Source organism: Trachurus japonicus, chromosome 17, assembly GCF_045865225.1.
Source record: "Trachurus japonicus isolate A0001 chromosome 17, Traja_1.0".
Classification (NCBI taxonomy): Eukaryota; Metazoa; Chordata; class Actinopteri; order Carangiformes; family Carangidae; genus Trachurus; species Trachurus japonicus.
Window position 1 is genome coordinate 185,642 of NC_140923.1, and position 15,000 is coordinate 200,641.

Genomic DNA, 15,000 nt, shown 5'->3' on the forward strand with positions numbered 1-15,000 from the left:
TGAACGGCTGAACGGTTGAACGGTAGAACAGTTGAACGGTTCAACGGTTGAACGGCTGAACGGCTGAACGGCTGAACGGTTGAACGGCTGAACGGTTGAACGGCTGAACGGTAGAACAGTTGAACGGTAGAACAGTTCAACGGTTCAACGGTTCAACGGCTGAACGGCTGAACGGTTGAACGGCTGAACGGTTGAACGGCTGAACGGTAGAACAGTTGAACGGTTCAACGGTTCAACGGTTGAACGGCTGAACGGCTGAACGGTTGAACGGCTGAACGGTTGAACGGCTGAACGGTTGAACGGCTGAACGGTAGAACAGTTGAACGGTTCAACGGTTCAACGGTTGAACGGCTGAACGGCTGAACGGTTGAACGGCTGAACGGTTGAACGGCTGAACGGTAGAACAGTAGAACGGTTCAACGGTTCAACGGTTGAACGGCTGAACGGCTGAACGGTTGAACGGCTGAACGGTTGAACGGCTGAACGGTAGAACAGTTGAACGGTTCAACGGTTGAACGGCTGAACGGCTGAACGGCTGAACGGCTGAACGGCTGAACGGTTGAACGGCTGAACGGTAGAACAGTTGAACGGTTCAACGGTTGAACGGCTGAACGGTTCAACGGCTGAACGGTTCAACGGCTGAACGGTTGAACGGCTGAACGGCTGAACGGTTGAACGGTTGAACGGTTGAACGGCTGAACGGCTGAACGGTTGAACGGCTGAACGGTAGAACAGTTGAACGGTTCAACGGTTGAACGGCTGAACGGCTGAACGGTTCAACGGCTGAACGGTTGAACGGCTGAACGGTTGAACGGCTGAACGGCTGAACGGTTCAACGGTTGAACGGTTGAACGGCTGAACGGCTGAACGGCTGAACGGTTGAACGGCTGAACGGTAGAACAGTTGAACGGTTCAACGGCTGAACGGTTCAACGGCTGAACGGTTCAACGGCTGAACGGTTGAACGGCTGAACGGCTGAACGGTTCAACGGCTGAACGGTTCAACGGTTGAACGGTTGAACGGCTGAACGGCTGAACGGTTCAACGGTAGAACGGTTGAACGGTAGAACGATTGAACGGTAGAACGGTTGAACGGTAGAACGATTGAACGGTAGAACGATTGAACGGTAGAACGGTTGAACGGTAGAACGATTGAACGGTAGAACGGTTGAACGGTAGAACCAATCACAGTGGAGTAAACCAGTCGCTATGTAAAATGACGTTAATTTGATAATTAAACCAAACCAGAGTCACATGATATGTATGTATATATCCTATAATATGTCTTTGTTGTCATGGTAACCTTATTATGTCTGTTTTATTAATCATTTCCCATTAAAACGTCACCTGAGACAAATCCCTGGTTTCTCATTGGTCCAGCACAACGGGGGGGTCACTGATAAACTGATTATTGTAACCGTGACAACGATTATAGTTATCAGTTATAGTACAAATTATAACTATCCACTTTTTATTACTGTAGTTCATAATTATCAATCATTTATATTTATAGATTATATTATAAGTATTGATTATTGTGAAGTTTACTGTATCAGTAATAGTTGGATATTGTAGTGTCACTTATAGACAACAGTATTGATCATAGTTATATAGATGACAGTACTGATCATAGTTATATATTATAGATAACATTATTGATCATAGTTATATAGATGACAGTATTGATTATAGTTATATATTATAGATAACATTATTGATCATATATTATAGACAACAGTATTGATCATAATTATATATTATAGACAACAGTATTGATCATAGTTATATATTATAGACAACAGTATTGATTATAGTTATATATTATAGACAACAGTATTGATTATAGTTATATATTATAGACAACAGTATTGATCATAGTTATATATTATAGACAACAGTATTGATCATATATTATAGACAACAGTATTGATCATAGTTATATATTATAGACAACAGTATTGATTATAGTTATATATTATAGACAACAGTATTGATTATAGTTATATATTATAGACAACAGTATTGATCATAGTTATATATTATAGACAACAGTATTGATTATAGTTATATATTATAGACAACAGTATTGATCATAGTTATATATTATAGACAACAGTATTGATTATAGTTATATATTATAGACAACAGTATTGATTATAGTTATATATTATAGACAACAGTATTGATTATAGTTATATATTATAGACAACAGTACTGATCATAGTTATATATTATAGATAACAGTATTGATCATAGTTCTATAGATGACAGTATTGATTATAGTTATATATTATAGATAACAATATTGGTCATATATTATAGACAACAGTATTGATCATAATTATATATTATAGACAACAGTATTGATCATAGTTATATATTATAGACAACAGTATTGATTATAGTTATATATTATAGACAACAGTATTGATTATAGTTATATATTATAGACAACAGTATTGATCATAGTTATATATTATAGACAACAGTATTGATTATAGTTATATATTATAGACAACAGTATTGATCATAGTTATATATTATAGACAACAGTATTGATTATAGTTATATATTATAGACAACAGTATTGATCATAGTTATATATTATAGATGACAGTATTGATTATAGTTATATATTATAGACAACAGTATTGATCATAGTTATATATTATAGATGACAGTATTGATCATAGTTATATATTATAGATGACAGTATTGATTATAGTTATATATTATAGACAACAGTATTGATCATAGTTATATATTATAGATGACAGTATTGATCATAGTTATATATTATAGACGACAGTACTGATCATAGTTACATATTATAGATGACAGTATTGATCATATATTATAGACGACAGTATTGATCATAGTTACATATTATAGATCACAATATTGATCATAGTTATATATTATAGACAACAGTATTGATCATAGTTAATATTATAGATGACAGTATTGATCATATATTATAGACAACAGTGTTGATCATAGTAATATATTATAGACAACAGTATTGATCATAGTTATATAGATGCCAGTATTGATTATAGTTATATATTATAGACAACAGTATTGATCATAGTTATATAGACAACAGTATTGATCATAGTTATATAGATGACAGTATTGATTATATATTATTGACAACAGTATTGATCATAGTTGTATAGATGACAGTATTGATCATAGTTGTATAGACAACAGTATTGATCATAGTTGTATAGACAACAGTATTGATCATAGTTATATAGATGACAGTATTGATTATATATTATTGACAACAGTATTGATCATAGTTGTATAGATGACAGTATTGATTATATATTATTGACAACAGTATTGATCATAGTTGTATAGATGACAGTATTGATCATAGTTGTATAGACAACAGTATTGATCATAGTTAATATTATAGATGACAGTATTGATCATATATTATAGACAACAGTGTTGATCATAGTAATATATTATAGACAACAGTATTGATCATAGTTATATAGATGACAGTATTGATTATATATTATTGACAACAGTATTGATCATAGTTGTATAGATGACAGTATTGATCATAGTTGTATAGACAACAGTATTGATCATAGTTAATATTATAGATGACAGTATTGATCATATATTATAGACAACAGTGTTGATCATAGTAATATATTATAGACAACAGTATTGATCATAGTTATATAGATGCCAGTATTGATTATAGTTATATATTATAGACAACAGTATTGATCATAGTTATATAGACAACAGTATTGATCATAGTTATATAGATGACAGTATTGATTATATATTATTGACAACAGTATTGATCATAGTTGTATAGATGACAGTATTGATCATAGTTGTATAGACAACAGTATTGATCATAGTTGTATAGACAACAGTATTGATTATAGTTCTATAGATGACAGTATTATGTATTATAGACAACAGTATTGATCATAGTTGTATAGATGACAGTATTGATTATAGTTATATATTATAGACAACAGTATTGATCATAGTTATATATTATAGATGACAGTATTGATTATATATTATAGATAACAGTATTGATCATAGTTATATAGATGACAGTATTGATCATAGTTGTATAGACAACAGTATTGATTATAGTTCTATAGATGACAGTATTATGTATTATAGACAACAGTATTGATCATAGTTGTATAGATGACAGTATTGATCATAGTTGTATAGACAACAGTATTGATTATAGTTCTATAGATGACAGTATTATGTATTATAGACAACAGTATTGATCATAGTTATATATTTTAGACAACAGTGTTGATCATAGTTGTATAGATGACAGTATTGATCATAGTTGTATAGACAACAGTATTGATCATAGTTGTATAGACAACAGTATTGATTATAGTTCTATAGATGACAGTATTATGTATTATAGACAACAGTATTGATCATAGTTGTATAGATGACAGTATTGATTATAGTTATATATTATAGACAACAGTATTGATCATAGTTATATATTATAGATGACAGTATTGATTATATATTATAGATAACAGTATTGATCATAGTTATATAGATGACAGTATTGATTATAGTTATACATTATAGACAACAGTATTGATCATAGTTGTATAGATGACAGTATTGATTATAGTTGTATAGACAACAGTATTGATTATAGTTGTATAGATGACAGTATTGATTATAGTTGTATAGATGACAGTATTGATCATAGTTGTATAGATGACAGTATTGATTATAGTTGTATAGACAACAGTATTGATTATAGTTGTATAGATGACAGTATTGATTATAGTTGTATAGATGACAGTATTGATCATAGTTGTATAGATGACAGTCTTGATCATAGTTGTATAGATGACAGTCTTGATCATAGTTGTATAGACAACAGTATTGATTATAGTTGTATAGATGACAGTATTGATTATAGTTGTATAGATGACAGTATTGATCATAGTTGTATAGATGACAGTATTGATTATAGTTGTATAGACAACAGTATTGATTATAGTTGTATAGATGACAGTATTGATTATAGTTGTATAGATGACAGTATTGATCATAGTTGTATAGATGACAGTCTTGATCATAGTTGTATAGATGACAGTATTGATTATAGTTGTATAGACAACAGTATTGATTATAGTTGTATAGATGACAGTATTGATTATAGTTGTATAGATGACAGTATTGATCATAGTTGTATAGATGACAGTATTGATTATAGTTGTATAGATGACAGTATTGATCATAGTTATATATTATAGACAACAGTATTGATCATAGTTATATAGATGACAGTATTCATTATAATTATATTTTATAGATGACAGTATTATGTATTATAGACAACAGTATTGATTATAGTTGTATAGATGACAGTATTGATTATAGTTGTATAGATGACAGTATTGATCATAGTTGTATAGATGACAGTATAGTGTATAGCAGCAGCAGCAGCAGCAGCAGCAGCGGTTGTTGCTTCCTCCTGCAGATGTGAGTGGTTTTTGTACGAGGCTGTAACACTGTGTTTGGGGTACTGGAGTACACAGTGACTGGGTCTGCACAGAGAGCTGCACAAAAACCTCCAGTCTGCTCTGCAGGGTCTCTCTACGCTGTGGAAACATCCAGAACCGAGCCAGAACACCGACCCGGTGAGGCGGACCGCTGAGTGTGGAGCTGCTGCTCTCCGGCCCCAAAACTCTCTCTGTTCTGGACTTTTCTGGACTTTCCCCTGCTTCACGCCTCTGCTCCGCTGCAGCACCGGCTGCTCAAACCTTCATTATTCCTGCTCTGGACACACACTAACACACCTCAGACCGTGTGTGTGTGTGTGTGTGTTCTCCTCAGCAGCCCAGAGGCCGTGGCCGTGGATTTGTGATGTTTCCACTTTGCAGAGAGGACGTTGGACAGCTGAGAGGTTTTTGTACGAGGCTCTAACGCTGTGGGGTTAACGTTTGGACAATCCATCAAACTCACCGTGACTCCTACAGGTAAGAACTCTCTCTGACCTCCGTCTGAAAACTGGGACAGATAGACGACTGTGTTGGTCCAGATCGGTTTAGTCTGGGACTCAGGTCTGGATGTTTTAAAGCTAAAAGTTACAGATGAGTGGAGTGGTGATGAGACGGCGAGCTGCCGTGAAGCAGAGCTGCAGTTTTCTCCTTTATTCACACTCAGTCAGTGTAGATTTGAGAAAATTCCTATTGTTAGGAAGTCTGCGACAGGACGTCGTCGTTCAGCTGAAGGTTTTAAAACATCTGGAATGAGGTTTTAAGGCATAAAGTTGGAGACGAATGGAGTACGATGTGCTGCAGATTCTTACTGAGGTGTGTATGTCTGTCTGTGTGTGAGAGCCGATGTCTTGAAACAGCTGGAAATATTAAATCCATCATGTTGATTAGTATCCAAAAATACTGTAAAAAATGTAGGTCCCAAAATGACTTTCCTCCCGCGCTGTAAAACTGACAATAACAGAAAATAATAATGAGCAATAAGTGATGATATATTTAATTTGTCCAGTTCATGAAAAATATAGAAAATCTAAAGACCAAAGAAACAAACTGCAGAAACCAGAGCTTCAGTTAAAGTCTTTTAACTGGACTTAAGTGACTTAAGTACCAACAGTCCACTGAGCTGTTTGGTGTTAAACTCAGGTTGAAAAGCCTTTTTTTTGTTGTGTTGTTTGTGACGGATGTGTTGTTACATATTTTAATGAATACAAAAGAAAATACCTTAAAAATGTTTAAAGGTGAAAACAGAGATAACAGAGAAAGAAATTAGAGCAGAAACTAAATGTAAACTTGGTGTTTGTGCTTAAGTGACTTAAGTAGATTTTAATAAAATGTGTTGAGTCTTTTCTGCTGAGAATTTGATAATAATGATGATGAAATCTTTCATGTGGAGAAGCTTCAGGTACAAAACTAACAATTCCTTAAATTTCAGTCACCTTCTGTGAGTTTAACAATTTAAGCATTTTAAAATATACATAACAGTAACAATTATAATTTGTCTTAAATTAGTTTTGCTTTTTAAAATCCAAGACGTATCATAGTTTATTAGTTTGCTGTTCATGTGAGATGTAAAGATTTAGTCTGATAACAATATCGATATTAATATTAATCAACATACTGTATGTATTGCCGCTAACGATCATTTGTGCATTAATAATAGTAATAATAATAATACATGTAAATAAATACTACATGATTATAACAATAATAATAATAATATATCACATAATGCAATAATTCCAACTCGTTGTTTGGGGCTTATTGCTATAAATACAAATAATAACTACTGTTACAGTGCATTGATTATGGTCCCAGATTTGAAACTGATTAAAATACAGCAAATTAATTAATTAAACTCACAGACGACAGATTAAAGTATCGACATGCAGAAGAAAATACTGTAACAGTTATTTATTTACATATTTATTCCCTGAATAACAAATCTTTGAGGACTAACCGTGCTATGATTTAATCAGAACTCATAAATCCACTCTTTAGAACAAACTTGACACAACAATTCAGTTCAAAGATATTTATGAAATCGATACATCGATAAACTGTCACCTTGATGTTATGACAAATGTTCAAATGTCGACAATAGAAGAGAAAAAGTACAGTTTGATACCCTGGATCATAAAATATTAATCTCATATTTATGTATAAAGAGTGCGAGGAGTCGTTCTTGATTGGTTGAAAAGTTAATTAGATAAAAGGCAACAATATATCGGGTTTGTACGTCATCTGAATTAAGTGCTATTGAATGTGGAGTCCCTCACGGCTCTGTCCTGGGGCCCAAACGCTTTCATTTCTTTATGAATGATGTTTGTGAAGTGTCAGATTCATTGCAATTTGTATTAATTGCAGACGACAAATTCTTTTTAGTTTGGGAAGTGATTGCAAAACTGTAGAAGAAAATATAAATCATGATATGGTCACAATTTAAAGGTTCAAATCTGAATAAAAGTAAGTTCGTGATTTTTACTAATCACAAAAAAAGATGCAAACATCTCAATGTCCAGCGACGGAGTTTCTGAATTCTGTTTTTTAGGTGTAATTGTTGATGAAAACATCACATGGAAGGCTTTCCAAATAGCACAGTAAAATAAATCAAGTAGAAGTAGTAAAATCAAAAGAAGATATTTATTTTGAATGAGGCAAAGTTTGTTTTTGATCGTAAATAAAATAAAGTCATGAGGATTTTGTAGTGTTCTCTTATCCTACCATATTTAATGTTCTGTGTTGAAATTTGGGGATATACATACCCAAGCAACATAAAACCATTATTTTTAATACAAAAAAAGCAATAATAGAGAACACACAAACAGACCAAAAAAAATAGAAAGAAATTTGTGGTTATTAAAATAAAAGATATAATTGAATTACAGACTCTAATAGTAATGATTAAGGCAAAAATGTGAATACTTCCAGATCAACTGCAACATTTTTTTTTTCTTATTTTTTTTTTGCCGTGCTCAGACGGGAGGGTGGAGAACACAGGAGGAAACATAACTTTAAACATTAATTTGCATGAACAACCTGAAAGCAAAAGAAGTGTATTTCGGTGGCTGGTGTAAAACTATGGAACGCTCTACGCGATGATATCAAAGGTTTTAAGGACACGCTGGAGTTTAAGAGAAGGTACAAAGATAAAATTATAAGCTCATATGAAATGTGCAGGTAGTTGCTCTTGTTATGATTTCTTTGTTCATGTATTTTTATTGGGAAGTCATTGGCCATAGTTGAGTTGCTTGTGTTGTCATTTGGCAGACCATCTAGTTCTAATTTCAAAAGGAATTGATTTAGAGGCAGGAAAATAAGTTTCCTTCGTCCTGCTCTTTTCCAGGCGTGGAATGTGTAAATTATAATCTCTTATCATTTTGTCAGTGTGATGTGTGAATTGAAAATGTCCACGCATGGAACAAAGTACGATTAAATGAAATGTAAAGAGTTACAATAAAAAAAAAATGGAATAGTGATAAAACTGCAGTACAGTAAATATTGACGTAGACAAAGTGATCGGTAAAAGACGATCAGAGGAAATACAGGATCAATATGAAGTCAAAAATGTTCAAAAATGGCCTCGGCCCGATTTCAACCAAACTTCTGTGTTAGACTCCCCTCGGTCCCCCAGATGACATATTATAATTTGAAGAAATTTGATTTTTGGTCAAAAAAAAAACTTTCTCGACACCCGCGGGGCTTAAAAATGTTTGAAAATGGCCTCGGTCATTTTCACCAAAACCACTCGCCCGATTTCTACCAAACTTCTGTGTTGGACTCCCCTCTGCCCCCCAGATGACATATTCCAATTTGAAGAACTTTGATTTTTGGTAAAAAAAAAACGTTCTTGACACCTGCGGGGCTTAAAAATGTTTGAAAATGGCCTCGGTCATTTTCTCCAAAACCACCGGCCCGATTTCTACCAAACTTCTGATCAATTTTTGGTTAAAAAAAAAATGTTTTCGACACCCGCAGGGCTTAAACAGAATATGATGAAGGATGTGAAAACTGTTCACACTGAGTAAGAGGTTTACAGTAGAGGCTGACACGGGAGTGTTTTTTCAATCCCGTCCCGTCCCGGTCCCGTGACAAAGTAAAAAAAAAAATTCTGTCCCGTTCAAATCCCGAGTAAATCACTCCCAATCCCGTCCTGTTCCCGTTTTTTTTCTATTAACACAGTCGTCATGTAAACGATTGTGTTGACAGACCCAGCGCACTGCAGGCTGAATGACAGACAAAACAATCACCTGAGCATCACCTGTTTAATGCGAGGTGGAGATTACGCCGCCGCCGCGTCAGCTGACTCCTCTGACTGGCGGAAAACGTTTAATTGCCTACCGGTATGTTGATTTACACAGGTTATACACCGCTAGGAAGCCAGGACAGTGATCACTGAGGGTGTGCAGCTGCATCAGTCCACACACTTAAAACTTTTGGACCGTTTTGAGCGCACCATCCGTAGCACTGCCTGGCTTGTGCTTCTTTGAATGTCGCGCTTTGACTCCCGGTCTCGTTCACTCCCGTTTACATTTTTTCCCATCACGTCCCGATCACGTGATTCAAAATAAATTGACTCCCGAATCACGGGATTCCCATGGGAATCCCGTGTCCCGCGGGAATCCCGAGAAAATGTCAGCCTCTAGTTTACAGTGGACATCGGTTCTGTCTGTGGTTCTGGTGGGATCATCCCTATGTTCCCCACTTTGTATGGGACCGGGGAACATAGAACCTTATTTTAGAAAAAGGGTTCTATGTTCCCCGCTTTCCCCCAAAAGCACCCTTTGGGGAACATGCAATTTTTGGTCCCATACCTGAAGTGGAGCTGTGACTTTGCAGATTTTTGCCTATTATATTTCTGAGTGAGAAGTTGAGTTGTGACTTTGAGTGAGAAGTGTAATTGTGCCATTGGTTGGGTTTAGGCAATGAAGAAAGGAGTTGGTTAAGTTTAGTAAAAAGACCAGGTAGAGGCTAGACAGGCCAGATAGAGAGAGAGAGTCCATCGACCAGCAACAGGTCAAGGTCAAGGTCAGGTAGAAAAACAGGGAACGTAGGGCCCTTTTTGGTAAAAACGGGGAACGTAGGGCCCTTTTTGGTAAAAACGGAGAACGTAGGGCCCTTTTTGGTAAAAACGGGGAACGTAGGGCCCTTTTTGGTAAAAACGGAGAACGTAGGGCCCTTTTTGGTAAAAACTGGGGACGTAGGGCCCTTTTTGGTAAAAACGGGGGACGTAGGGCCCTTTTGGTAAAAACGGAGAACATAGGGCCCTTTTGGTAAAAACGGGGAACGTAGGACCCTTTTTGGTAAAAACGGGGAACGTAGGACCCTTTTTGGTAAAAACGGGGAACGTAGGACCCTTTTTGGTAAAAATGGGGGACGTAGGGCCCTTTTGGTAAAAACTGGGGACGTAGGGCCCTTTTGGTACAAATGGGGGACGTAGGGCCCTTTTTGGTAAAAATGGGGAACATAGGGCGATTTTTTGGTAAAAACTGAGAACATAGGGCCCTTTTTGGTAAAAACGGAGAACATAGGGCCCTTTTTGATAAAAACTGGTAAAAACTGATAGGGGAACATAGGTACGCTCCCATTCTGGTTCTGGTTCTGGTTCTGGTTCTGGTTCTGGTTCTGGTTCAGTTTTCGTCCTGATGCACTGTAAAAACTCAAAATCTCTCCAAGGATATTTGTCTTCTTTCTTGTCAAAATGTCTCATTTCTAGTCAAAACTAATCTCTTTCCACTTAAAATAAGACTCATTACCTAAAAAATTATTTGTTTTTAGATCATTTTCACTTGTTTCAAACTAATTTTCACTTGAAATAAGTAGAAAAATCTGCCTCAGCCCTCTGGTGGACTCGGCATCGGGCCGTCGGTCTCCAGATGTTTGTCTGTCTGTGGTTCTGGTTCTGGTCTCTACTGTTAGTCCAGTAATTTTAGGCCAAAAAAGGGCTCAACGTTGAACAAATTGCAACAGAATCAAACTCAACTGATTTTGTATCCTCAACATGTCCTGAGTGAGGGAAAAAAAGCCCAGAAGAATCCCGTTAGGGGAAAGTTTAGAAAAAGACCCAAACATATCCCATTTATACGCATATAAAACATGTTTCTCATGTGAATAGGGTAAAAATTTTAACCTTTAGATATCTCCATGAAAATTACTGAGTTGATTACTGACATTAAGACAAACAAAAAATGTATTACAAGTTTTTAGAAATTCTTTGTTAACATGAGTACATTTGCATAAATTAGTTTTTGTTTGTTTTCTGTTTATTTATTTTTTATTATTTATTTTTATTACTTGTTTGGCTTAGTTTTTTATTCATATTTATTTTAGATTGGTATTTTAGATTCACATATTGCTTTATTGTTTTTTTTTAAATGTTTATTGTCTGTCTGTTAGCACCGAGGGTCTGAGAGTAACACAATTTCGATTCTCTTATGTCCCGTACATACTGTGGAATTGACAATAAAGCTGACTTTGACTTTGACTTTGATTTGCATAAATTTGCATAGATTCCACAGTTTTGAGGTTCTGGTTCTGGTTCTGGTTCTGACCCGTGGTTCTGATGGTTCTGGTTCTGGTTGTGCAGACTCGTCCCCGGTGGCCCCGGTCCTGTTCCTCCTCAGCCCTCTAGTGGACTCGGACTCGGGCCCTCGGCCACCAGATGTTTGCCTGGCAGCTGGTTTCCGTCCACGTGACGGCGAGATGGTTCTGACGATGAAAGACTCTTCCTCTCCTGTTACCGTGGTGACCAGCAACGCCACCCTGTCCCCGACCCAGAAGACGTTCTTCTTCGCTGGGTTCAGCAGAAACGCCGCGCAGCAGATCGACTCCTGTCAGCTGCACGGCATCACGACCAGAGGAGAAGAAGAGAAACAGGAGTGTAAAGAGGAGAAGAAGTCTGAAGATCCAAGTCCAAGTCCAAGTCCTCCTGAAGGTACCAATCTATCTATCTATCTATCTATCTATCTATCTATCTATCTATCTATCTATCTATCTATCTATCTATCTATCTATCTATCTATCTATCTATCATCCATCCATCCATCCATCCATCCATCTATAAATCAATCAATCCGTCCGTCCGTCCGTCCGTCCATCCATCTATAAATCAATCAATCAATCAATCAATCAATCAATCAATCAATCAATCAATCAATCAATCAATCAATCAATCAATCAATCAATCAATCAATCTATCTATCTATCTATCTATCTATCAAAAATATCTTTACTCTGTTACTTTACTCCTATGAACTTTATTAATGTTCATTTTTACATGTCATATATTATATCATATTGTACTATGTTATAGTATGTTATGTTGTGTTATATTATTTTATATTACTAGGACCGGGACTTTAACGCGTTAATTAAGATTAATTAATTACACAAAAATTAACGCGTTAAAAAATGTATGCATTTTAATCGCACTTATTTTTGCACCACAGAACTTACTGGATGAGTTTCAGGCGTAACGTAACGATTATACTGGAGCAGAATTATCTAATGAGTTAAAAAGCCGCCGACACTGATCACTGCCCATGGATCAATAAAGTTTTAATGCAGCCTGAACGCAGCTCAAACCGACCCGGTGCCTCAGCACGGCGAGTGGCGACCAAGCTTTGATAAACAAACCTGATCCGCGCTGGTTTACAGTATCCTGCCGTAGTTTAGCCGCTCGCTACCGGAGCTAAATGAAAAAATAAAACAAAAAAAAAAAGCGCTCGTGGCGGTGCAGCGGAGAACAGCTGACATGTGTGACCCGTTCCATCAAAATGAGTCGGAAGTCGCAACGTTCTGTTTTTAGATAATCAGCTGATAACGTGGAAAACCCATAGAAAATAAAAAAAAAATGTTTTACCCTAATTTCAAAGCTATGACATTCAAAAACAATCTCCCAAAGTTTCACAGTCCAGATAATTGAGAAAAGGCACGAAAATGATGATTAAAGTTGACCTGCAACTTAAACCCTCTGAAAATGAGTGTTGCTTCGGTGCAAAACATGAAATATCTTCTGAACCGTTCATGATAGAGACGAGCTGTAAACTGCATCTGAATTGTGAGATTCTCTGCTTTCCGACGGTCATTGAATGGCGTCTCTATGACAACAAGGGACCGTATAGGTTGTGTGTAATCACGTGGTACAGGAACAGACGCCAGAGTCACTGGCAAAAACTTTAACTGCAATTTTCTCAGGTTTTAGAACGGAGAGAGAGAGTAGGAGATCGTAATTCAAATGGCCACATCTAGAAAACCATCAAATGTATGACTCTGACTAGAGTGTCATTTTAAAGCTTATTTTCTCATCTTTCCATTGATACCAAAATCTCAACTTTGAAATTTGGGTCACTGTGACTCATTTTGATGGATCAGGTCACATGTGGTGAAGACGTAGCTACAGACCTGTCAGTGTCTCACGGTGCATTTCATTATTCTAAACTTCACCCTCAGAGCTGTCTGTCTTCAGACTGTCCTGACTGTCCCTGAACACCACACAGAGACATGGAGCTGTGTTCTGATTGGTTACTGAGTTTATTAATGTTTTCATCAGGCTGCGTTCAACCAATCAGTTTATGCTGCTGTGAGTTACGTAGTTCAACACAGTAATCATCATAGTGTAGTGGCAGGAAAGACCATTTCATCTGTACTCTCTCTTCTCAGGTCAAATATTTATATGTGATTAAAAATGCGATTGATTTCAATTAATTAATTACAAAGCCTCTAATTTTATTTTTATCGAGTCCCGGCCCTATATATTATGTTGTTATTATGTTATGTTATATTATATTATATTATGTTATGTTATGTTATATTATGTTAAATTATGTTATGTTATGTTGTTATATTATGTTATGTTATGTTATGTTATGTTACGTTATGTTAAATTACGTTATGTTATGTTATATTATGTTATGTTATGTTATGTTACGTTAAATTCTGTTATGTTATGTTATATTATGTTATGTTGTTATGTTATGTTATGTTATGTTATATTATGTTATGTTATGTTATGTTATGTTATGTTATATTATGTTATGTTATGTTATGTTATGTTATGTTATGTTATGTTATATTATGTTATGTTATATTATGTTATATTATATTATGTTATGTTATGTTATGTTATGTTATATTATGTTATGTTATGTTATGTTATGTTATGTTATGTTATGTTACATCATATTAACATGTTTTCTTTGTCTGTGATTTCAGCAGAACCTGTGAAAACAGAGTGTGAGGACCTGCATCCAGGTGAGTCAGTGAGGGATCCCTCCTCTGTTGCTCACCCTGAGCTTCCTCCTGGTTTTCCCTGTTAAAAGGGTTTTCTATGGAGTTTTTCCTCAGTGGATGTGAGGGTCTAAGGACAGAGGATGTTGTTATGATGGGATGTAAAGCCCTTTGAGACAAACTGGTGGTAAAAACGGGCTATACAGATAAAATGGCCTTGCCTTGCCATGAGAGCGTAGAAA

The 15,000-nt window shown here is 35.7% G+C and overlaps 1 protein-coding gene across 1 annotated transcript in view; it reads left to right on the forward strand.

Annotated features, from left to right (window-relative positions):
* Positions 1 to 5,587: 5,587 nt before the first annotated feature.
* Positions 5,588 to 15,000, forward strand: part of LOC146969652 (uncharacterized) — a 9,813-nt gene continuing 400 nt past the window's right edge. Inside the window, exons 1-3 of the mRNA XM_085804958.1 lie at positions 5,588 to 6,013; positions 12,117 to 12,464; positions 14,744 to 14,782. Coding sequence (XP_085661084.1) covers positions 12,233 to 12,464; positions 14,744 to 14,782 — 271 coding nt within the window. The 5' untranslated portion in view covers positions 5,588 to 6,013; positions 12,117 to 12,232. The remainder of the gene's footprint in view (positions 6,014 to 12,116; positions 12,465 to 14,743; positions 14,783 to 15,000) is intronic.